Source organism: Clytia hemisphaerica, unplaced genomic scaffold (genome assembly GCF_902728285.1).
Source record: "Clytia hemisphaerica strain Z4C2 unplaced genomic scaffold, Clytia hemisphaerica genome assembly, whole genome shotgun sequence".
Classification (NCBI taxonomy): Eukaryota; Metazoa; Cnidaria; class Hydrozoa; order Leptothecata; family Clytiidae; genus Clytia; species Clytia hemisphaerica.
The window spans coordinates 593,738-618,952 of record NW_027103671.1 but is presented as its reverse complement, the minus strand read 5'-3'; the positions used below and the strand labels follow the sequence as shown (position 1 = coordinate 618,952).

At 35.2% G+C, this 25,215-nt stretch overlaps 2 protein-coding genes across 3 annotated transcripts; both read left to right on the top strand.

The window, feature by feature from the left end:
• The first annotated feature begins 5,667 nt into the window (after positions 1-5,667).
• On the top strand, positions 5,668-12,385 carry LOC136803369 (proline rich transmembrane protein 1B-like). 2 transcript variants are annotated; one of them, XM_067060094.1, is made up of 4 exons: positions 5,668-5,800; positions 10,666-10,883; positions 11,229-11,402; positions 11,833-12,098. In XM_067060094.1, the coding sequence occupies exons 1-4, from the start codon at positions 5,755-5,757 to the stop codon at positions 11,998-12,000; spliced, it is 606 nt and encodes a 201-aa protein (XP_066916195.1). In that variant the 5' UTR covers positions 5,668-5,754; the 3' UTR covers positions 12,001-12,098. The 2 variants fall into 2 exon arrangements, with proteins under 2 accessions (XP_066916195.1, XP_066916194.1); XM_067060093.1 differs by lacking the exon at positions 5,668-5,800 and adding an exon at positions 6,592-6,720 and having other exon boundaries at positions 11,833-12,385.
• Positions 12,386-17,600: 5,215 nt separating this feature from the next.
• Positions 17,601-23,667, top strand: LOC136803368 (protein SPEC3-like). Its single transcript, XM_067060092.1, has 5 exons — positions 17,601-17,636; positions 17,825-17,925; positions 21,708-21,952; positions 22,243-22,419; positions 23,053-23,667. Exons 2-5 carry the CDS (start codon positions 17,913-17,915, stop codon positions 23,221-23,223), a joined length of 606 nt encoding a protein of 201 aa, XP_066916193.1. The 5' UTR covers positions 17,601-17,636; positions 17,825-17,912; the 3' UTR covers positions 23,224-23,667.
• The last annotated feature ends 1,548 nt before the right edge of the window (positions 23,668-25,215 follow it).

Below are 25,215 nucleotides of genomic sequence, written 5' to 3'. Positions count from 1 at the left end.
TAGTCATTCTTCAAATCATTATTCGAATGTCTCTTTAACTTTAAAAAAATCTTTCTTGATGTAAAGAATGTTAGTTTTCCCTTCTATTTCATAAAATCTCGAGTATTTCTGATTCTCCTTGGTGAATTTGACACACCTACACGCTTAAAGAATAAGGTGACTGGATATGAGTTTAACAGAAAACACCCATGTGTCACAGACCCGCTGGGACCCCAGCCCCACAGGAAAATTTGGCAAAAATTTCGTCCCCGGTAGGAAATACCCGGGAATTTCAATAATATCAACAATATCAACAGGGCTAATCCATTGACCTTTATATACCCTGGACCAAGTTTGTCAATCCCGGCCAAGCAAATTCTTTGATCGAGTTTTTTGAAAAGTGGTACCCAAATGGCGGCACTACTCAATAGCGGTGTAAATGCATCGAGAGCGCTAGACCTACTTTCCTTCGAAAACTTTTGATGGTGTAGCGAAAGTTTATTTTTAACACTGCAATGGCTTCTTTACGGGTACCAATTCAAAAAAAAACTTCAATCAAAGATGGTGGATATAGCTTGGTCCAGGGATATATAAAGGTCAATGGGCTAACCAAAAATAGAATTTATATCCTACTTGAATTTAGATAGGAGTTTTTAATCCCCACTGAGGAAAAAAGTTCCACCGGGGCTGTGAGACAGGGGTGTCAGAAAGGAATGACGAAATTCTGTGTCTATGAGAATTTCAATGTAACAAACTCTAGCCCCGTCTCACCACCTATCTATCTACCTGCCTAATAAGCTTGCAGTGAGTTCGATTTTGTAGGTGATCAATATTTTTAAGTTGTTGAAGACTTCATTTTACAACTAGTAGAAAATATAGCACGGGCAAGAAATTTAGTCGTAGAAGATTTAGAACGTCATGGTTGAAAGATTTGTAGATGTATTTCACCGGATTAATTTCAAACTTCAACTGTACTGATTAGGGGTCGAAAAATCACTTTTAGCTTTTATCCGAAATAGCGTTGGAATACTTTGCATATCGACTTCCTAGAACAAAGACATTCTACCGCTGAAAAAAGACTGAGCCATTCCCCCTCCCCCTGGAGGCAATATCTACTTTATGTATGTGTGTTTTTCTACGACGGAGAAATTTGTAAAATCGCTCGATTTTTTTACTCAAAGCACTTGTTATACATTTTTGGAAAGCTAAGGGGTCAAATTTCTTTTATTTTTGGTTGTGAGATGAAATGAAAACATGGTGAAAACATGGTTATTTTCAAGATGGATTGAAATTTACATACATTTCAAACTTGACACAGAATTTTTCCAAGTAAACTGATTCTGTAATTTGTTAATGGATACTACAATGCAGCTCATGTGTAAATTTGAAAAAGATTGGAATGTTTTTGATGGTGTTATGCGTGAAAATGGTCATTTCTGGATCTGTCGTATTTAACGGCCGGTGGCTGGATTTTTCAAACTTGACACAGAATTTTTCCAAGTAAACTAATTCTTAAATTTGTTAACGGATACTAAAATGCAGCTTATGTGTTAAATTGAATAAGATTGAAACATTTTTCATGATTCTAGCGTGTGAAAATGATGATCCTTTCTTGATCATTTTGAAGGTCAGTGACATGGGAAGCTTGAATTTACTAACCATTTTTCTTTCATATTACCGTCACAGTGCCGTAGCTACCGGCACCCCCAATAATTTTTTGGAAGTGATTTTTTCCTGAAATTGAATATTTTGCCTTTAAATTATGCCTTTATTCGAATGATTTTAGTTTTTTGAGTGAGTTTTCTAGCAAATCTAAGGCTCCAAATTTCAAAATTCCCGGTCAATAAACTTAAGCCCCCCTAATATCGAAATGCTTCCTACGGCACTGCGCCAAAGTGCATAAAATTCCAGTTCCTGAACTTTGCATTTGCCACTTGAAAACGGAAAAAGATCAAAAAATTTTGGATAGCCAAAGAAGGAAATCTAGAAATTTAGATGGTCAGACAGAAGCTTTTCTGTTCCATTTCTAGCAATTATGATTGCCAGTATACCCAGGAAAATTAGCGGAATGATTACGGAAAAGGAATCTTTGCAAAATCTTTGCACTTTGACGGTAGTATCAAATTATAAAATGAATTTATTTTGTACATAATATTGGCATGTAATAGCATAGCTTTTTTGTTTTTTTTTGTTTTGTAATACTCTTCTGGTCATATCCATCATTTCACACTAAACTCGCATTCATTGACCATTGCTGACCTTTTAGCGCATCCTTTTGTTTTGATATTTAGTTCGGCAAAGTTTTTTGGCTTTTCATTTTTGTGCTTCGAGAGTATAAATTTGGTACTTTTCGCAAGACCCAAAAACGCCCGAAATTAGTCCCGCCAACATTGCTGGTACGGCTTCTTGTATATTTTTGAAAAGCTCTCAGACCATGTTCACACGTGACGGTTCTGTTTCGCTCCGAAACGAAACGAAGCTATTCTATTGGTTAGAAGTGACGTAACACTTGAATGCAACCAATAGAATGGCTTCATTTCATTTCGGAGCGAAACGGAACCGTCACATGCAAACATGTTCTCAAAAAATTAAGATTAGAGATATATTGCGAGTATAGGTGATTTCGCAAAGCGCAAAAATTGGACACAACAACTGTTTCTGGCTGAAAACACTGTTTTTAAGGGTTAATATCTCGAGTTTAGTACAGAAATCACCTATACTCGCAATATATCTCTAATCTTAATTTTTTGAGAGCTTTCCAAAAATATACAACATGTCTCCGTTTTTTAAAGCTAAAAGTTTCTAATTTTCTTTTCTGCTAAAATTTAGAACGCCAAGGTTGAAAGATGTGTAGATGTGCCTCCCGAAGGCAGTGTTGGTTGGATAAGACCAACCTTGCAGAGGAAGATTACACCTTATGAAAGTAGAATTACCGAATTTATGTATCGGAGTCGATGGTTGATGTACGGCTCTATATCACCTTTGAAATTATAAACTCGCTATTGATTTAGGGAATGGGGCAAAAATATCTCACAATTTTTAAAGATGATTGTAGCCGATACAGCTTGTGATATAACTTTGGATTTTAAATAGAGGAAATATAAAAGTTTCATCACGTAGATATTTTAATAAACTACCCACAAAATGGAAGATTAGATACAATAACAAAATAAAAATACAGATTAAGAAATACCAAAAAGTCAAATTATGACTATGACTATGATAACATCTTAGAGGAATTTTTTACTGTCTTTTGTTTTTAAGTCCTGTCAGCTCTGGTCTATTTTTGGAATAACATTGTAAAGTCTTCTTTTAAAAAAAAAGATGCCATTCCATTGGGCTTTAACGTTTATCAGTAGCTCTGCTGACATCGATGGTATCGGAGTCTCTTTTTTGACGCTGAAATGGTTTTTTCTGACGAAGACAAGGCTGTTATCAAAAATGATTACGAAGAAAAACAATGGACAGCTTATCGAATTTGTACCGAGCACCCTACAAAGAAATGGCACAAAACATCCGTTCAAAACTTAATCAATCGATTTAAGCAGTATGGTTCAATGGACAGAAGACCCGGATCTGGGAGACTAAGAACTGTTACAACACCTGAGAATGAAGCCTTAATTGATGATTTGATATGTTCTCAAGAGGACAACCCTGGTACACATTTGTCACCACGGGAAATAGAGAAATACACTGGAATTAAGAGATCGTCAGTTATCAGAATGGTAAAGAGAAATGGTTATAAACAGTACAAGCGATTGAAAACTCCTCGAGTAAATTCAGCAACCAAACAGCGACGAGCAGAGAGAGCCGCTACTTTGGCTGAAAGGTTTGGAAAAAGCAAAAGGAGTATCGAACGTTGTGTGTGGCAGGATGAAAAGGATTTCACACTTGAAGTTCCTTTTAATAGCCAAAATAGTCGTGTGTATGGTAAAGGAAAGAAAAGTGATGTTCCTGATAAAAACTTGTTCCATCAAAAGAACAAACAAAGTAAAAAAGTCATGGTTTCTGCTTGCGTTTCATGGTACGGTGCGACGAAACCTTTTTTCGTGAGTGATGATGGAATGAAGGTGAACGCTGTATCTTATCAAAAACATCTAGATAAACAACTCATTCCCGAAATTAATAACTTGGTTAGCAGAAAGGATTGGGTTTACATACAAGATAGCGCTCCATCACATAGGTCGAATCTCGTGCAAGGTTACTTGAAAGAAAAGCTACGGAAGCGATTTGTCAAGTCAAATGAGTGGCCCCCAGCGTCACCTGATTGCAACCTGTTAGACTACCATTTCTGGGACAAAGTTAAAGTCAAGGTTTACGAAAATCGATTCAATGAACCGTTTGAAAATGAAAAACAACTGAAAAGAAGAATAAAGAGAGTTTGGAATGAAATGGCTAGTGATGTTGTTGAAATTCGTAAGGCCTTAAAACAATTTGTGCCTCGCTTGAAGCAGGTTGCTGAGAAAGAAGGAAATTGCATCAAAATGACTTTTAAATGAACATTATTATAATGGTATTATTCTATTTGTTAAAATGTCACTAATTAATAATTGCTGAATGAAAGTTTCAATTTGCTGATTTGTTAAACTTGGATTTATCAGATCTATTTTCATTTTTTGACGTCAATTTTTCATTTTCCTGCAATAGAAAAATTGTACTATTTCTTAAAATACTTGCAGTTCTCTCAATTTTGATCCTTTAAGCCCAGTTTTTTGCACGAAGTTTTAAATATGCCCAAATTTTAACTGTGCAAATTTTGGTAGACCTACATAAAAAACTCTTTGTGTAATTTAAAAATTAATTTTCGACATGTTTTTTCTGAACCACCCGGTATAAAGATAAGTTAGAAATATGAAATAAAAACGTTCTACTCGTGGTATGTGCTAGTTATCGCATGACTTTGAGTGCAATACGAGAAATATTTTATGAAAAAACTGTCTGGTTATCACACATTTCTTTACAGTTCATCAGATTTGATTTTAGTGTCTTTTATGGAATTTTTGTTGCATTTTCCCTTTGACTCCCATTCAGTTATTTTCAGCTGTTTTGTTTTGATTTTTCTCCCGCCGCTTACCCAGTCTCCCAAAAGTCAACGCGGTCATATTTCGCACATGTGAAATATTAAATATCGCAGATATTTCGATGCTCTCGACCAATCAAAACACTTATATTTTTTTGGGGTCGGCAATAACTGAGAGAAAGGAGGAAATTTACAATAGGTTTGTTTGAGCAGGCACTTTTTATAAAAATCGTCTTGAAAATTGACAAGGGTGTTTTTCCACTAGTTTTGAGACTTATTTGGAGAAATTTGTTAAGCGAAAGCTATTTTCTGTACTCTTACAAAATGAATAACTAGGCAAAACTTTAAGAGAGTCTTCGTGTATTTTGCACACGAGATTGAGTCGTTCCCTTCACGTGACTTGACATGATGACACGAAGTGAAAATCTTCCAAAAAATCCTCCACAAGAAAGAATATATTCTTCCGTATAAGGAACGCTTTGATAACTTTTCGGACTCCATCGCAGTCGTGATAAAGTCTTTCTAATATATAGGGTATTGCTCAATATTAAAATCAGCACTAATAAACAGTCTGTCTATGGTACTTTTTGTAACATGATACCTCCCCACTTATTCATAGAATTCGTATGTACTTTACATAGGAATCTATTTTTCTACAAGAATATAGATCCCGTTCCTATTCTTTTCTTAGGAAAAATCTTAACAATACCATAAAACTATTCAGAGGTGGTTTTAATTGTGACTTACTATTACAAATGCATTTATCCAAGTTTCCAGCTGTCAACATCACAAGGGATGAAGGTATGTTAACCTGGCAGAAGCTCTTTTAAAATTGACGTCAAAGAACGCTAACGAGGAACACCTAGGCTAATTTTATGGCGGTCGGGAATCTATTAAGTAAGACCACAGTCGAGGCCAGTCGAGGGTGACCCGACTAGCTATCTACCCAAAGTTAGGGAGGGCGCCACTCATTCTCCCTAGATGGTCCCACTTACCAATGATTCTTCTCTTTGGTTGCTGAGCATCAAGCAACAAGGCATCAAGTACCATTTGTAATACCATCTTTGGTATGATCCGGCCGGGGATCGAACCTTTAACCTTGCGCACCTTGCGCACCATACCGTCAGTTTACCAACTGAGGAAAAAAATGGCTTTTAGAATTGCACCTTTACAGTGCAGAAAAAAATCGGTGAAATTCATACCCTTACAGTGTATTCTTTCAAATTTTAAACTCTTTTAGAGCAAAAAAAATCAAGATTTTTGAGCAAAAATTAGCAATTTTTCCTAGATTTGCTGAAATTTCCACCCATACAGTGCATTTATCAAAAGCCCACCCTTACAGTGCATTTATGATATTTTGAAAAACATACCCTTAACCGCCGCACATACCCGTCGCTCGGTCAATTTGCCTGACTGCCCCCCCCCCCGGGGGGCGTTTGGGATAAAATATTGAGGTGTAACCCGATTTCACTTACATAAATTACTTTCTTAGTAAAAAAAGGCAAGATGATTCTTATGAGTAGATTCAGGTCCTTAAAATGTTGTTTATAAAGTAAACTATTGTGTAAATACTTTTTCAACAAAAAACAAATAGAACAAATTCGTTGATTCTTCACGATGTAACACGATTAGTTCAAAAGTCTTATTCTAGCGACTCTTAAACGTTCAAAACAAACTTTGAGCAGACAAAAATAAATTTTAAAAAATGGATCAAAAAGGAGGTAAGATATACTATTTAACTATCAAACTATTAATTGGTCAGCCTCGGTGACCCTTCAAATCGGTTCCGCGATTTTTTTCCCGCTGGTGAAGCTCTGGATCAAAATTTTGAAACTTTTAAAACCGATTTCCGAAATCCGATTACCGATCTCACGTTGATTTCTAAACTTTCTTCCGATCGGGCTAACTTTTTGGGTACTTTTAGCGTGTGTTGTTTTTAACGATCATAGTGGTGTTTCAAGATGGCGGCTCAAGCCGATAAAGTGTTGTTCCAAAGTATTTCAAGTGTGAATCTGTTTGTCTGTTGCAAGCTTCAATTTCTGTCATTTATTTTTCTAACTCGGCAAATCAAACACATTATTTTCATCAAGGGGATTCTTTTTCTACATCTTTTGAAGGTTTAAAGCCGTTTGCTCAAGTTTTTGTTTATGTTGAATTTTCTGTAGCTAGTTTTTTTGCAATAAAAACATATTATTCTTGTTTGCCTCTAGAGGGGGGATTGATGGTGTTATAATGCTATTGGAATTTGATAAAGTATACAAAAGTACAGCTACTGTCTAAATTTGATAAAGACTGGATGCAATCGTGTTTTTTTGGACTTGGACGTTGGCTTCAGACGACCCTGCCGATACACCGTACATTCCGGCGTTACTGTATCTTTTGTCTGGTATTTTCTTCATTAAATTTTCAAAAGTGCACACAGGACTACACCGGACTGTCTGGTACATTTTTCTCTCGGAGGAAACAAAGTACACCAGACACTAAACCGGAACTTTTGTCCAGTGATTTATCCATATATTTGCGCACCTGGCAAACTGCACCGGAATGTCCTGTGTATCGGCAAGGTTGTGGCTTCAGTCATATTATATAAGGCGTATTGCAAAAAATTGTTTGGTTCCCGTCATTTCTACTTTAAAAAGTGGGTCGTCCGGTCAGTCGATCGAAAATATTTTTCTATTAAAGAAGCAGCTACATCTTGTTGAAAGGGAATCGGCGTGGACTTGTCCGAATTAAAAAATTGAGAAACCGTCAACCGTGGGTAAACTGGTTTTCGGTTTACTCTCCCTTAGCACGCGGCTCGCTACTTCGATTTGAAAACTTGTAAACACAGAGCGTGCAGAGGTTGACATTGGGAATCCAGTAAAGCAGCGGAAAAGCTTTCAGACTTACTGTACCACGGCAGCAGGTAGAGTATCTACCGATTGATATGGAATAGACCTTTTTTTAAAAAGGACGTCCTGTTGAATAATTATGTACTCCAGCCATAAAAACAATGATAGAGCGATGCATAATTACTGTATCATGCATATTGTAATAATTATGCATGGTTTTATCATTGTTTTTCTGCTGGACTACATGTCCGACCGTTATTTCAAACCCTGTGACAAGGTGTTATATATTGGAATTTGGTAAAGTATACAGACTAAAATTGTTCCTGCTTTAGAAATTTATGAAGGATAAAAATATTTCTCACAAAGTTATATATATACTGAAGATGTAATATCAGTCATTTTAAGGAAAGGAAAAGATTTGATATATAAGCAGCTTAAAAAGATCTAAATTAAAATGACAAGAATGTTTTTGTATTTTTGAAGTATACATTTTTTGATTTATTATTTTTTTGAAATCATTCCAATATCAGATGAAAAATACAATAAGAAAAATTGACTTTGAAACAAAAGAGAGATGGTCAATAGACCTTTTCGCCTTTGCGTCCGCCATATTGAATTGTATGCAAAAATACAGGAACGAAAATGCCGTGGTTGGATTTAGTTGGAATGTATGCAAAACATATGCAAGTTTACACAAAGATTAAAAAGACAACAAAGCATCTTATAAATAAATATTATAATCATTAGAACAATAAAAGATGGAATTTCTCAATCAAAAAGGAAATATCTACAGAACAACAAGAGCCTTTTAGGAATTTGTTCTTAAAGACATTGCATATTCTGTTTTCATGCCATTAAAAAATTCCACGAAGACGGAGTACACACATCAAACTTTCAAAACACGCAAACTGAAAGCAGTAATTATGACGTCACACTTTATCAATGTTTTGATTTGATCATTTGGCGGCTCTATTCCCAGGAGAATAATTTGCCGTCAGCCGAATAAGGATTGTTTTTTACCTTCGCGGGTGATTTTTCAGTTTGAGTTTCTGTCTAATGTTATAGTCTTTTGAAGTGCTTGTTCTAAGAGATGAGTGAATATAATTGTTTTTAGTTTTCAAGAGAAGCAAATTTAATCTTTCTTCTACAAGATTACACTTTAATGTAATGCCAATTATGCATGTAAGTTTTTATTTAATACTTTCTTTTTGCATATGTTTTGCATACTTTCTAAGGGAATTTCACCACGGCAATTCGGCAACCATAATTTTTGCATACAATTCAATATGGCGGATGGAAAGGCGAAAAGGTCTATTTAAAAGAATAAGAAACACAAAACCACCAAATAACAACTCTCAACACACATATATAAATAGAAAACAAAAACTATGCCTGAAGTCCCGGATTTGTGACCGGGTTCAAAGCGACTTTACACATGTTACGGGTACCCAACACTCAGTCTCCCTTAGGCAATATCTAAAACCGACCCGCAGTTCCAAACACATAAACAAACTAAATAATAAAATAAAATTAAGAAGAGAAACAGCTAAAAAACTGACTAAAATGAACAAAAAGTTTAATTACACTAGACTAACTAACATCCCAAACGAGCGAGGTTCCTGGGTTTTACAACCGGCAGCTAATTGCAATTGTATCGAACGCTGATCTAACATTTGCTCGCATCTCATCAAAATTATCCCTTTCACCCCTTTGACCCTCTAACCCTTAACCCTCTTAGCTCTTTTGGCTGACCTTCCAGCCTCGGCTGGTTTATTTAACTTTTCATTTGACTGTGACTTAGATTAGGGTTAGAAGACAATCAAGTAGTAAGTCGGCTGAAAAATGAATGTGAGTCGGTAGATATAAGTTCAGTAAGTTTGACGCAAAAGTATGGCTAATCCTCGAATAATAGATTTTGGGGAAAATTTGTCTCAATAAATACAATATTAACATATGTGAGGATCACCTACAACCATAACTACAGGGAGGGAGGGAGGCAAAAAATATTTTATGCTTTCAGCTTTCAGTTACAAAGGTGACTTGAGCAAGGTTGCGATGGCCATTATGAACATGACGTCACGTGGTTATGAGCAAAGTAGACTCAGTTGGGGGAGGGCAACCACCATTAGAATGATGTAGCGCTTATCAAATAAAAGTTAAACCGCGATTTAACCTGTGTTAAATCCAAAACTTTTAGAACTTTTCGATTAATTAAATAACTTTTTGATTATGTATATCTCTCTAATTCGATCTCCAAGGGCGGTTCAAGAATTTCCTTCTTTGATTACAGAAGATGAGATCACGAGATTAAAAAAAAACTTAAATAAAAAGGGAAAAAAGCAAAAATTTCTATAGGCCTCAATAATTTGGTGATTTTTTCGAATCAATACACTTTTTTTATACAAACCAGTAAATTTGAGGCTCGACTGTTCTTATTTTTTTTTGTAACTTGAAGCATTAAATTGTTCTTATCCTGTTCTTATTTATAATGTGAAATTAAGGTATTCTAGGATTTAAACCCAATCTTTACTTCTTTTACTCCTAAATTGCTTGAAATTTAGTAATTCCAGGCTCAGTAAGTATTGTTCTTAAATTGTTCTTATTTTTTTTGGCGATCTTAAGCCTCAGTTTTCTAATAAAACTGTAAATTTGAAGTACTGTATTAATCTACATAGTTAACAACCAATCCCAAGCAGGTTCAAACTGACCTATTAGCTAACGACCCGATTACCCCTGTCCCATAGCAAGTCAAGGAAATCTCTCGATTGCGGTAGTAATTTTTTATTGTAACTGCGGTGTAAACATCGCTTCATTTAACCTTTATTTCATATCTAGAAGCACCGCCATACTACCCACCGACATCTGAGCCTCAATATCCACCAACATCTCAACCCTACTACCCACCCACCTCTCAACCGCAGTACCCACCTACCTCTCAACCGCAGTATCCACCCACCTCCCAACCTGGGTATGGCGGATACCCACCGCCCATGGATGTGAAATACCCACCACAACCACCAGGCTACGCACCTGTACAACAACCTATGCAACAGGTATATCGATCATAATTGCGAGCTTTCTTCTTTTTTTTCTTTTCCATTTTTTGACCAAACAAAGTCATTCGTTTAGACCTAGCCTGGGAATCCAAGCTCATAATCTTAGAAAAAAAAACAAAAACACCTGACCTCACAAAGTAGATTAGTCCTCCCCACTTTTGAGCAAATGAGATTCTTTTCTCAAATTCCTAGCTCATTTTAAGCATTCAGTCTCCCCACCTAAACAGTTGTTCCGCCAGGCCTGACTAATGACCTATAAACCCTCTACAAAATCTCCCTGAGACAGATACTGTCACACATCCAACAGTGCGGCTTTCTACAAATAAATTTCTCACCTATTAGAGTCAAATGTCATCTAACAACACCACCGTTATCATGGCGGGCGGTATGACCGCCCCACAACCACAAACACAAATTATCCGTGAAGTCCCTTCAAATTATATGGCCTTATCATGGATTGTCTGTCTGTTCTGTTGTTGGCCAATCGGTATTGCCGCCATTATGGCTTCATCAAGGGTAAGCGCCTATTAAGGGAAATACATACACTTTGTTAAAAATTTAATTTATCTAGTTTTATTTATTGGATTAGAGCTCTAAGGATTCATTCATATGGTGCTAAAAGACAGCTGTTTGAGACATTTGCGATAAACTTTTTCATAAATTACGTCACGGACATCACTTGCCTCGTTTTCAAACAATTACCATGGTGATTATGTCGCTTGAGACAGTAAATGATTTTCTTATAAAAAGAAAGTAGTTTTAATAAAATCCGCTGGGAGTTAATCACCATGGCAATAATTTCAAAACGAGGCAAGTGATGTTCGTGGCGTAATTTATGAAAAGGTCTATTAGAAAAAATTATTCTTATATCGATTAGTCAAAGAGTATTTTGGGCTTGTATAATTGTAATTAACGAGATCATTCACACATTCGATTAATTTTTTAGGTCGACACTGCAGTTGCCGTTGGTAATTTCGCCGAAGCTAAAGCACAATCAAACCGCGCAAAGGGTCTGGGAATAGCTGGTCTGGTCTGTGGAATTGTCATCATCACTTTGGTCATCATAAGATTCACTGTTTTGGTGTCTGTCTACTCAGATAATTACTATAATTAAAAGCTTAAAAACATAAAAATTGGGACTAGATTTACACAGTTTTTTTTTATAAGAAAACAAGGCTTACTTTGATTTATGTAATTCGTAAAAAACAACTATGCACTAGCTGATTTTATGGTATTTAAAAGACTCTTGCATCACTGACCCCGTTGGTACCCATTGAAATTTCACCATCAAAGAATTTATCATGTATAATTGATTTGGTCAAGGAATATTTTGTTTTTTTAAATTTTTCCGTCATTTTTTTCGTTAGCTTTGTAAATATTTTCTAAACGACAGCATACATACAAAAACAGGTATTATATTGACTGTGATTTGTATGTGTAGATTCAAAATATCAAAACAAGTTTTTGTGTAATAAAAATCGCTTCATCTATAAGTTTGAACAATTTAGAATCTGGCTATCCATTTTCACGACTTCCTAGAACCATTTATACAATGAAACCCGTTATGCTATTTAACAGATTTACCAGTGCAATGAATTCAATCAGTAGATTCAAGCCTCGAGGGTGATTCAAGCATCTATTGAGGAAATTGGGATCAAATTTACTCCATGGAAATACAGTGGAGTCTCTATAACTCAAACACGCCGGAGAACGCAAAATTATTTAAGTTCTCGAGTTATGGAGTAAGGTTTACAAGGCATTGTAAGGTTCAAGAGACTGCACTACCGGGTGCGCCACAAAAAGGTTTCTCTCTTTAAAACTAATTTTCTCGAAATAAAAATTTTAAAAGAACCATTCCTATTTCATTGGAAAGAAGAAAGATAGACTTACATGATACATCATTATCTTCGTTTCAGTCATTAAAAATGATAATTAGCTGTCTAAATGACCTTTTATTATATAAAGGAAGGTTGAATTTTAATGAAAGGAAGAAAATTCGTCGAAAAAGGCCAAAAAATCTTATAAAATTGATAAAAATACATCAAATATGGGTTTCGAGGTACATAAACTTTATCCAGTCTAGAACCAAAGATCTGAGGAAAATTTCGGTAAAAGTAAATTAAATTGATTTTGAGCCTTTTAAACCCTTTCGACCCTTCAGTTTCAAAATTTACGTGTTTAGTTATTGAAAAATGCTCTTCATGTAAAGGCTATTGCGATTGCCAAATTTAAATTAAAAATTTGATAGGTTGATTTTTAACGTTTCCGGTACTGCCATGGAATTATTATAGACATGCTATTTCTAAAAACACAACAAGTCAAAAAAATGCTTAATCATCAAAATATTGAAAGCAAAAGCATCACTTTGGTTTGAGGTTAACAAAACATTACGCAAGTACTTATTCAGCAAAAACCTAATGCCGATCAATTGCATCTCAGATGACATCATTAAATTTTTCTTTGAAATTCATCATGACTTTTGATGATGTCAGCAAAAAGGTTGTTTTTCAATTACAGCCGATTAGAGTTTCCTATTTCTCCGAGCTTAGCTTTCAACTAGTGATCTTACATACACGTTTTTTTTATAAGAATGTTCAAAAAATTTGAAGCTTTCGGATGTTCTTCACTTTTTGAGTAACAAGCCTACAAATGTTCTTAAAATATTCTTTATTTTCACCATTTTGAGAGTTTTTTTGCCCAATTTCCTAAAATATTGGGCATTTTACTTAAGCCTTAATTTTTTTTTAACTTGTTCTTGATAAGCCATCGAACCCATAATGTTCTTATATACAGTTTTTTCTTATAAAAAAGACGCGAACATTGACTAGGCCTTTTAATGAAATAGAGTAAGAAAAACAGCTCATTACAACATCATCAGATCAGAATGGCTATAAAAACAAACGGTTAAAAGATTGGCAGGGTTCCTATTAGTCTGTACCAGTCAGCCAATCTATTTTTATCACTCAAATTATTTAATTATCCCTCTAAACTCGATCCAATCCTTTTTTGACACATTTTTCTATTGTCTTTAGGTGCGAAAAAAGGACTGGGACGGTTTTAGTGGAATAAAGCGGACAAAGAATGCCCGCGCGGCAATTGGCGGCTACGATTGAAAGGTGTATTATGATAAATGCGATCTATTAGCTTAAAGGACTTAAAGGCTTTCCGGAGTCATGCTGCTAGAGTATGTGTAAGAATGGTATATAAAAGTCATTGGCGAATCTCAAGCGATTAAGCGAAGGATTAGTAATCTTGTTAACAGCCAACCTCGTTCCCATGCTCTATCTATTTATTTATTTATTTATTTGTCGATTAACCCCTGCCATTACCTAAACAAAAACAGCTTAATCATTATCAGATAACATCTAAAAAAAACCGATGTTCGCCCTGGTATTGAGGGCGCTGGTTAAAAGAAATACCCTTTATAAATTTTTAATTTAAGGGTATCGTACCCGTTCTGAAGGCTGTTTTTTTAGTCCATCAGAATCCCACTAAAGGATTGTAAAAATCTTATGAAATCTGCACCCTCGAACCCAGGGGGCTTATCACACCTCCTTCTCACAGACCCGGTAGGATTATTCCATCCAGTGGGGATGAAAATAACGGACTGAAACTCGATGGGGATTGATATTCCCATATTTTTTATGGCTTGGGATTGATATTCTTTTGTTTTCTGGTCAGAAAATTCAGTGGGGATGGGAAAAATATCAAATATTTTGCAGTGAGGATTGGTTTATTTGATTATTATCAGTGAGAACAAAAATTTGAGGATAATTTCCCACCGGGGACGATATTTTGATGATTCTGATGTACTTGTTTTTAAGGGGAACATCAAAACGATACATCTAAATTCAAGAAACTGACCTCTTTGCGTCGCAGAATCGTTTATCGGCCCTGGTTTTCAAAAGCTAGGTTTCACTATCCTCCCCTGATTGTAATCCACCTCAAACTCCGTTACTTAGTCTCGGCAGCATGTGACCCTAAATTAAGGGGGGGGTTGTAGGGGTTTGTACCGTTTCCCCATCAAAATTTTTGCTGAATCCCGGAATCCCGAAAATTGAAAAAAATAATAACACCGGCACACCGGTTTGTAGAGGTTAAAATACCGGCATGATGACAAAAAATAACACTAAAGTCTGTCCAGATATAATTGGCAGTGGAAACAAGAATGCCTGTAACTTTTGATAGTCAAATATAATTATGAAAATTTTTTTTGTTTGTTTTATAGAATCAAAAGCGCTATATTTGAATGTATTTTTGGTTGAAAAATTCGCGATTTTTAGCGGTTTAATTTGCGATTGTAAAAATTGAGCTTTTTTTCTACTTATGCTATAACGTTCATTTTTACACCAGTGGTAGTTCAACCTTAGGTTAAGAAGTTTGTTAAATTTCAAGGCAAACAGAAAAGTCCTTCGGAAGATATGGGACCCGAAATACCCCTTGGTAGCACTTTTCTGTGAAATATCAAATATCCAACTTATTACTAAAAACGGGGGCTATGTTATCTTTTTTGAACATTGCAATTAAAAGTTGGAAAATGTTATAAGTGTTGGTGCATTGGAATTATTGGTATCATTGATTGTTTCGAAACGAAGTGAAATCATACAGTATAATTGTTTTTATTGAAAGGATAAGCATGAACTTATATTGCCTTTGTTATTTTTAAGTCATTAAAGAATTTTGCTAATTCCCAAAACACTAAACACAGTTTGGCTATGAGGTCATTAAAGAGATTGTAAAATGTGTTATATGATCGAAAAACTGTTTCATCAATCATATCACTACCCCCGTTTTTAGTAATAAGTTGGAGATTTGATATTTCACAGAAAAGTGCTACCAAGGGGTATTTCGGGTCCCATATCTTCCGAAGGACTTTTCTGTTTGCCTTGAAATTTAACAAACTTCTTAACCTAAGGTTGAACTACCACTGGTGTAAAAATGAACGTTATAGCTTAAGTAGAAAAAAAGCTCAATTTTTACAATCGCAAATTAAACCGCTAAAAATCGCGAATTTTTCAACCAAAAATACATTCAAATATAGCGCTTTTGATTCTCTAAAACAAGCAAAAAAAATTTCCATAATTATATTTGACTATCAAAAGTTACAGGCATTCTTGTTTCCACTGCCAATTATATCTGGACAGACTTTAAATACCGTCACCGTCTGATTTTAAAATACCGTTTTCCCGTCTCATTTTTTGTCAAATACCGTACTTAAATAGGGCCAATCCCTTCTGAACCAAAATAAAAATGTATGAACTTTTTTCACAAAACGTCAACTATAATATGTTTTTATCCGATTAAAATTCAATAAGATAAGATGATTTAAAATCTAAAGATTGATTTATGTAAAGTGTATGCATAGCTTCTTTTGATTTCAAGGACAAAGGTCGGATTACACTATATTGCAATTAATTGGGACAGCACACACAAAAAAAGGAATTTTCTTATGTTGAAACTCTTTCAGCACATCCTCGCTGATCAAAGCATTTTTGATGAAAGCAAAAAACTTTTTTCTTAGAATAACTTAAACTCATAATACAATAGGAAGCTTAGAGCTGTGTGTTTGATGAATTACAGTAATTATTCGATAAAACAATAGACCAGATTTGAATACCCTTTTTCAACCACTTTGTGACGAAGTGACGAGTATTGAATTGCTAATATTTGCACTGTGTAATATTTCATATAAGAATACAAACAGTTCTTATAGTTTGTAACATCCACGTGAACGAGCAAGCTACAGTCGACGTGAGCTAATTCGAGCTTTGACGGGGAATTTTATTTGTACGAATTAGAAGATTCGAATTATAGAAAGTATTTTACGTGGGTTTCTCTTTCACGGTAATTAAAAATAAGTTCGAATTAAAGAAAGATTCGAATATTAGAAGTTCGAATAAGCGGCAGTCTACTGTACCTGGGTATTTTTGATTTGGATTCTTGTGTGTTGTTTTGCAACCTGGTTTACTTGCATCAATGCATCCGTAGCTTTGGCAACCCATTGATGGCTATAATGTAAAAACAACCAAAATCTTTAAAAGTCTGATATAGCAATTTTAATCAATCAAGATTTCCAAAATTCTAGAAATACTGTAATTTTGTGAATGGCTGACGTCCTGAAGTTCATAACATAAGCCTTATAGTTTTAACACCCCTGTCTCACAGCCCCGATGGATTTTTTTTCCTCAGTGTGGATAAACATTCCTATTGAAATTCTAATGAGGATAGAAATTTTCAAGTGGGGTTGGCTTGGGTCGATGCAGTTCTTTGAGACAGGGGTGTATTTGATGATGAAATCATTTTGGGCCCCAGCGGTTATAATGGTATAGTGATTAATAATGTTTTGGAAGATTCCCATCAAAAAATATTCATTCGGTTGATAGAAATATCGGAGACAGGGATGGGGCGTCCGATATCACTACTGTCTTTTTAACGATTAAGAATCGAATCTCAAACCAGACGGTCGCATTCGATAACCATGTTATCGATATTGATCGATACCGATCAAAATCGAGAAATGATAGTAGTACATGATCGACCTCTAAAACTCTCATTCAAATGGTTAATAAATTTAAAATGGGAGTAAGAAATATTCTTATAAAAAATGGTGATTTTGTAATGACCATAGAGCATTGTTTTGAGAAAGAATTTCTAAAAGTAAACCTCATCATAAAATAATACTTTTTGTTTGTTCCAGTATTGACTTTACTTGTTCAGTCAGTTGAAAAAAAACGTGTAGTTTAAAGGGAGGTAGGTTTCACTTTTACAACGTCGTTAGTCTGTGATTTATATTTTTCGACTGAGATTTCGTAAAATTCAAAACGGTCGAATTTTTTAAACAAAAATCTTTTTTGAGAAATATTTCTTTTGTTTGATGTATGAAAATTTGATGCTTAGAAGTGTTTTTATTGAACTATGTTTGTGCATACATTTTTTAGGTAAACTATTACTAAAGAAGAAGAAAAATCCAAGAAGAAAAAGAGTTTGGTTTTTTTGTTGGCAAAGAAAGAGATATAAAGAAGAATTATGGGTAGTCAAGGTGAATGTTTAATGCTTAATTAACGAACAGCCCTGTCTCAATAAACCGGTGATTTTTTAGTGGGGTGGAATGTTAAAGTTTGATACCAGTGGGGATAAAAGATTGCTTGTTATAACATCTCTCTGTTTTAACGTTTTAACGTCGTGTGATTTCAAATTATGTAGTTTAACATAAGCTCGTAAATTCAGACAGGGTTTTAAGAATTAACGAAAAGTAACACCAATGGGACAAATACAGCTGAGTCTCCATAATTTTCATAATCTTCATAATCTGTCTGGAGAGTTTTACAAAGCCCGGCCCGACGACGAAAGCTAGGAAAACCAGGGTCACCAGGGTCACACATACCCTAGAATTTCTGCCCACTGAGAAATTGACTTTGATTTCATCCCCATTAGAAATTCATTATTTAGAGATTGCATTACAAAACCATATCCATTGGATTTTTTAACCTTGGAACAATTTTTATCCCCATTGAGATTTCAATCGAAATTTCTAAAAGTCACACATACCCTAGAATTTCTGCCCACTGAGAAATTGACTTTGATTTCATCCCCATTAGAAATTCATTGTTTAGAGATTGCATCCCAAAACCATCACCATTGGATTTTTTAACCTTGGCACAATTTTTATCCCCATTGAGATTTCAATCAAAATTTTTATCCCTGCTGTATAAAGCAAAGGTTTCACCGGGGCTGTGAGACAGGGGTGTAGGAACCCAGCTGACACACAACGTTGTTTTTCGACGTTTATCTAACGTTCACAACATCCATATAACGTTAGATGAACGTTGAAACAACGATGTGTGCCAGCTGGGAATGATTTACATAGTCAACTCTCCCTAATTCGAACCTCTACTAATCGAATCTTTCTATAATTTGAACTAAAATCAATAAAAAAAGACAAATTTTTTTTGTCACAAGACTCTGAGTTTCATGTTTCTACATCTACAATCATCAGTTGTGAAAATAGTGAATTGAAAAATTTCATAAACTGATCAAATATGACAAGTTTAAAGTTAAGTTATTGAAATGGTCGTAAAAAGTTAATGCCTATGAGGATAAAAATAAAACTCTTTTTGTAATTTGAACTAAAATATTGGTCCTTCCAGCTAGAAATTAGTATAAAATGCTTTCTGTATTTCGAATCTTTCTTTAATTTGAAGAAAATTCTTGGTCCCTCTGAAGATCGACATAGAGAGAGTCAATTGTGAAATTCTTTGGTAAACCTTAAGATGACTTGCAACAATCAAAGTAATTGATCGTTTTTAGAATTATACTACAATTGAATGACTTTTGCGTGGGTTAGGGTAGACTAGTAAACTAGTCGTTGAAAACAGACCCATATACAAAAAATCAAGCTCCAAATAAAAAGAATCGAAACAGTGAAGTTGCGTCTCTTTTCTGAATTTCAACGACTAGAAGCTACTTCCCTCAAAAAACGTTGTTTAATTTTACAACTTTTTTTAGGTTTTTGAGAATCCATCCAACTTTTTTGACTAAATGATATTTCATAGTAGCATTGAACATGAGAACATATAAATAAATGAGAATTTCTAAAAACGCAATAAACAGAAAGAAAAATAAATGCAATTCCGCACGGGTCAGACATACAGAAATCTGTATGTCTCTCCTTACGATTTTAGGTGAAGAAAAAAAGGCGTTGGAAGTAGCTTCTAGTCGGTTATTTTCCTTTTCTCTCATGCGCGCTGAATATTTAATTAGTGTTTAAATTATTTGATTGACAGTTTTATTATAAGGTTATAAGTAATAACCGACTAGTTTACTAGTCTAGGGTTAGGGGAAATTTTTTTCGTTATGTTTTACATTTCCTTGTTGCTCAAAGTTTATCCATAAAGTCATAAGAAGGACTACTAGTGTAGAAATATTCAGAAATCTAAAATATTTCTTTCCCCTATAAAATTGCGTTAGAGCTCTCCTTACATTTCCTTGTTTACTGGGTGATCGAGTTTATGTTCATTAATTGTGGCTTTTAATGATCAGAATTTGGATATAATGAGTAGTTCATTACACGAAAGGTTAGAAATTCGAACATAGGCCAACATAATGTAATGAGATGTAAAGAATATTGTCAATAGTTCATTAGTGCTATTTTGTTTCGTGAATGGCACAGCAAGAGAATTAGCCGACTCAAAACCAAATTCAAAGCTGCTGGTCTTTCTTACATGTCAACATCTTCGACATGTTTTAAGCTAGCCAGGAAACCCGTCCTGTATTTTTATAATCTGATGTATACAGGACGGGTATGACCTGTTAGGCAGATTTGTGCCTCAAAAAATTTACAGTGGGAAATTCGAATTTAGCGCTGTCCTCAATTACTAAAATAGAAAACAAATTTCGGAACTTGCGCTTTCTCTAAGAAAGTGTGACCAGTAAAAGAAAAACAAAATTTGATTGGCTATGTTTTCAACCGTTATTAGGATCTGGGAAATTCAAACTGTCAGCCCATACCATGCTATATATTTCGCCATCAGTATATAGAATAAGAAATCATAGCATGGATCTCCAGGATAGTTTTAAGCACCACGAAGTTCTTGCATTGACCTTTTCTTAACCAACCTTGAAAATTCTTTGTAATTTTTATATAATTTTTCTGCTAATACAAATATTCTATAAAACGTTATTCGCTTATTTTAACTTATCATTATCATTATCATTATATGTCCGTTTTCGAAAGTGCTCTTCATCAAGGGTTGAAATGAGAGAAAGTACACTGTAAGGGTGTAAAAAGTTAGAAAAAATACTTTGGGAGAATCTGTCAATTTTTAGCTTAAAATAAATAATACATTTTCAAAAAATCGCACATTTCTTCGCCTAAACTTACTTTTTCAGCATTTTAAAAAAATGAGGGAGCAAACATTACCTTAGTAATATGTCTCTTACTATAGAACGATTTGCATGCAAGCATCAACACATTAGTCTTGACAGAAAGGATGTTATAAATTACTTGCTAAGAATAATTTTCGTAGAATTTTAAATGCAAAGTAATCACCTCTAACGTTAATTGGAAATAATTAAAGGCGTTTTCTTTGTACAGTCAACTCCCACTTATTTGAACTTCTATCATTTGAATCTTTCTATAATTCGAACTTATTCCCAGTCCCTGTCAAGGAGAAACCCTCTAAAATACTTTCTAGAATTTGAATCTCTCTGTAAATTGATGAAATAAGATCCCCGCCCGAGTTCGAATTCGCGAGAGTCAACTGTATTTCATACATTTTACTACAGTGTGTCCGGAAAATCGACAGAGAATTTATCAATAAAAATTCGTAATAATTGTGCTACTTTTTATGATGTAATCATTTTATTTGTACCATTTTTTATAAACGAAGTAGGAACTGGAATTTCACAGAGGCCCAGAAGGGGGGGGGGGTTTATTTGGGCAAAAAGGGGTACAGAGATGTACCGCTGGTCAGTGTACCATTTTCATCTCCATCAGTCCCAGGTAGGGTCACAAAAACGCCAAAATAGAAAAAGCAGCCGGTCGTAGGCTGCCTTTTTGGGAAAATTTAGAAAATAGAGTTAAACTTAATAAAACTTTGGAATTTCAGTCCCAGTCAGGGCCACTTTTTCGCAAATTTTGGAAAAAATTTTCCCAAAAAACGAGTCCCAAGTTGGTTACCATTTTTTTTACCCCTGGGAATTCTATTGAATAAAGAAGTATTTTTTCCATGAAATTATGAAGATTTTACCTTAGGCAAGATCTTTTCCCTCAAAACAGCCCACACTGAACCATTCACTAAAAAACATTATTTTCTTTTTTAGCACCACCATACAACCCTGCAGCAGCACCACAGTACCCACCCACCTCACAACCCTACCCACCAACGTCTCAGCCTCAATATCCACCAACCTCTCAACCCTACTACCCACCCACTTCTCAACCGCAGTACCCACCCACCTCTCAACCAGGATATGGGTACCCACCACACCAGCAACCACCACCCAGTGGAAAATACCCTGAACCACCACCAGGGTATACCGCTCAACAACCCATGCCCCAACAACATGTAAGTAGAAACTTTTTTACCATTTTCTGTTGTGTAGTACTTCAGTGCTTCATTTTTCTTTTTCCTAGGGCTAGATAGTAAGTTAGAATGGGTTAAAGCCAGAGCAAGGATCTGTTTGATATCAAACCATCACAATATTCATTTTTGTCACTTTCACCTGCAATGAGGCATGTGACATGAAAGTTAGCCGTTTACCTCACTAAGAATCCAATATAAAGTGTTAAACGTTGTGTGCCCAAGCCTGTGGTTTTTTCTCTAGTTTAAAATCTAATAATCCTTTTTCTCTATAGCATCAACAGAATAGTATGACCACCAATTCAACCACTGTCATCATGGCTGGCGGTATGGCTCCACAACCGCAAATTGTGCACCAAGCGGCACCACCAAATTACATGGCTTTATCATGGATTGTCTGTTTATTCTGTTGTTGGCCAATTGGTATCGCTGCCATTATGGCTTCCTCGAGGGTAAGTCAACAAATGTAACAAAGATGCGGTCACTGTTTGTTAATTGATGAAAACTAATGAAAGCCTAGCTCTGAGGATGCAAAGCTTTTTGCTAAACCCTATGTAAAAAATTTAAAATATAAACTTGACAAATGATGGCTTCAAAAAGTTTTGCCAAACGTGTCGCAATTTTATTCCCGGTCACGGCAAATCATGCAATGTACTTATTAAGCTAATGAAATGCATTATGGTTTGACTCACTAAATTATTTCATCCACTAAGCAGACGTAATTTATCCTTAATGAGTTAAACCATGGTTCTTTATTTTCACTCAGTTCTAACGTTATGTCACTGGCAAAAATTAGGATCCCCAAGTTAAGGTCTTTAAAACGTCAAACGATGGGTGTTGTAACAGGGATGGTAAATTACACCATCACATGTCTCACAGATCGAAAATTCTACATGTTTTTTATTTATTTTGAATTTCAAATAGGGATGGAAATACTGCTAATAGGGCTGAAATTGTAGGGTATTTGTCTCACCGAGAACGGAATTTCTGCTAATTTTTCCAGTGGGTGCGCACCCCTGCGACACATGAGTGTCAAATTGAAATTGCTTCAAAACATCAAAACATTACTTCTGTTGTTTTTACAGGTTGATTCGGCCGTAGCAGTTGGCAACTATGCTGAAGCACAAAGTCAATCATCACGAGCAAAGGGTCTGGGAATAGCTGGTCTGGTCTGTGGAATTATCATTATTGTTATCATTGTGATACGTTTCACTGTTATCGTGAATTCGACTTCTTCGAGCTACTATAGCAAATAATGTGGACGATACTTGGTGTTTTTATGGAGTATATAAAAATCATTTATAGTTTATTAATGATATATACATTAGAGCATAATAGAGCATCTTTGAATTTCTTGTAATCAAAGAGAGAACTTTAAATTTCTCTATCCTCGTTTTCAATCGAAAGCGTCAAAGTGGTTTCAATTGTATTTTAATCGTATTCGTCATTTTTCCTGTCACTTTTCTTAAAGAATTACAGACTGTAAGTATAATTTGTTCCTTTTTTGTTTCGATATAATCAAGGATAATTTTTTTTAACCATAAAAATCTGCTACTATTTTAACTGCTTATAAAAGTGGATTTCACTTGTAAATATTTTAAACACTTAATTTTTGGGATAATTTTAAGTATTAAGGATTTGCTTTTTGTTGTTATTTTTTCTGAAAGAAACATCTTACAAAAGAAAAATATTTTTTTAAATAGATTCGTCTTCTTCTAAAGGCTCAGGTATTCGACTGTCAAAGTATTGGCAAGGCCACTGTCTTGGTGCCAAGGGTAGGTAACAAGATAAGCCTGGGGAAAACATATCTTGTACGGATGAAGAAAACTTTCTCAGACACGCTAAAAGGTCGGGAAATTTGGAAAAAAGGTTTGAATTACGGAATTTCAGCAAGCCGTGTCACGGAATTTGCAGCAGGATGCCTGTACCATATCCCATCTCCGGGAACTGTTCGGTCCAACCAAAATTTCCGGGTTCATGTCTAAAGGGTAGTTTAAACCGACTGGGGATGAAGAAAATCAAAAGCCGACTACCTTTCCTCTCGGTGCGAAATTGACTCACACCTTTAGAGCTTTAACGTGGGCGGCCACTTATCCACCATTGGAATATCAGATAACGGAACAACAAAAGATAAAAGGGAAATCTCAAACCCGTTAATCTTATAAATTGACCATTGACATAGCCCAATTTCATCATCTAGGTAAACTCAGTCAAAAATGCACCCTTGACGAATCCCAGTGGTTTCTAGTTTAGATATATATTATCGTGTTTTCCACAGTGAGAATTGACCGAAAGTTTTGTTTCTTGGAAAAATAGGGTTTTCGAAGAAGAAAAAGTGAGAAAAATAACTTTTAGTTACCACACCCCTATTATTTCGATATCAACCACTTTCGGGGAGAGAATTTTTTAAACTTATTATGTTACCTTATTGGCCCTTTTTACGCTGGCCCTAATTTAACGTCGGCCCCTTTTACGCCGGCCCTTATTACGCCACAGCCTGATTTTGGGCTTACGCCAATTAGGGCCGTAAATAACGCCAAAATTTGCTAGAATGGCTTTTTATGCTTCAATTTACATTAAAATATCATTTTTCAGTAGTAAACTGTTGAAACTTTCATTGAAAATCACGGATTTTTGAGAAGTTTTAATATGTAGTAAAGGCTGAATCTAAGATAATACAATTTCCCGTAATTCCAACTTCTCAGAAATGGCGCGGAAAATAGCACGCTCCACTATTGTGTAAAAAATTGTTTAGGAGGTAAACAGGCGGCCGGCAAAAGGTTAGGGGGAAAGTGATGGATTTTCAGCTTCATTTCTCCTGATACCGATATTTTTTGGGAAAAAACTTTCCAGGTAGTATAATATCATAAATAAAAAGAACACATCAAAATTTGAGAGGATCCTGTTCGACAGAACATAAGAAAAGCTCACAAAGTCAAATTTCCCTAAGGAAACGCAGGTAAAAACGGGTTTGTTTACCTTCCAGAGACCAAACGGCGGAGAGCAACAAATTATGCGCGAGCAACTGTTTTACAAATTACGGGAAAGGTGTATTATAAAGCAGTCGAGGGAAAATTATTGAGAGTGGTGTACAGTTGGCGCTCTCTAATTCGACGTTCTACTATTTGATAGGCTCCCTTATTCGATGAAATTTGAAGTCCCCGTCAACAAGAAACTCAACCTCGTTCTCTGCGTATTATCAGCTTTTTGATTCTTACTGATAGCGCTAGATATCTCTCTGCCGTCAA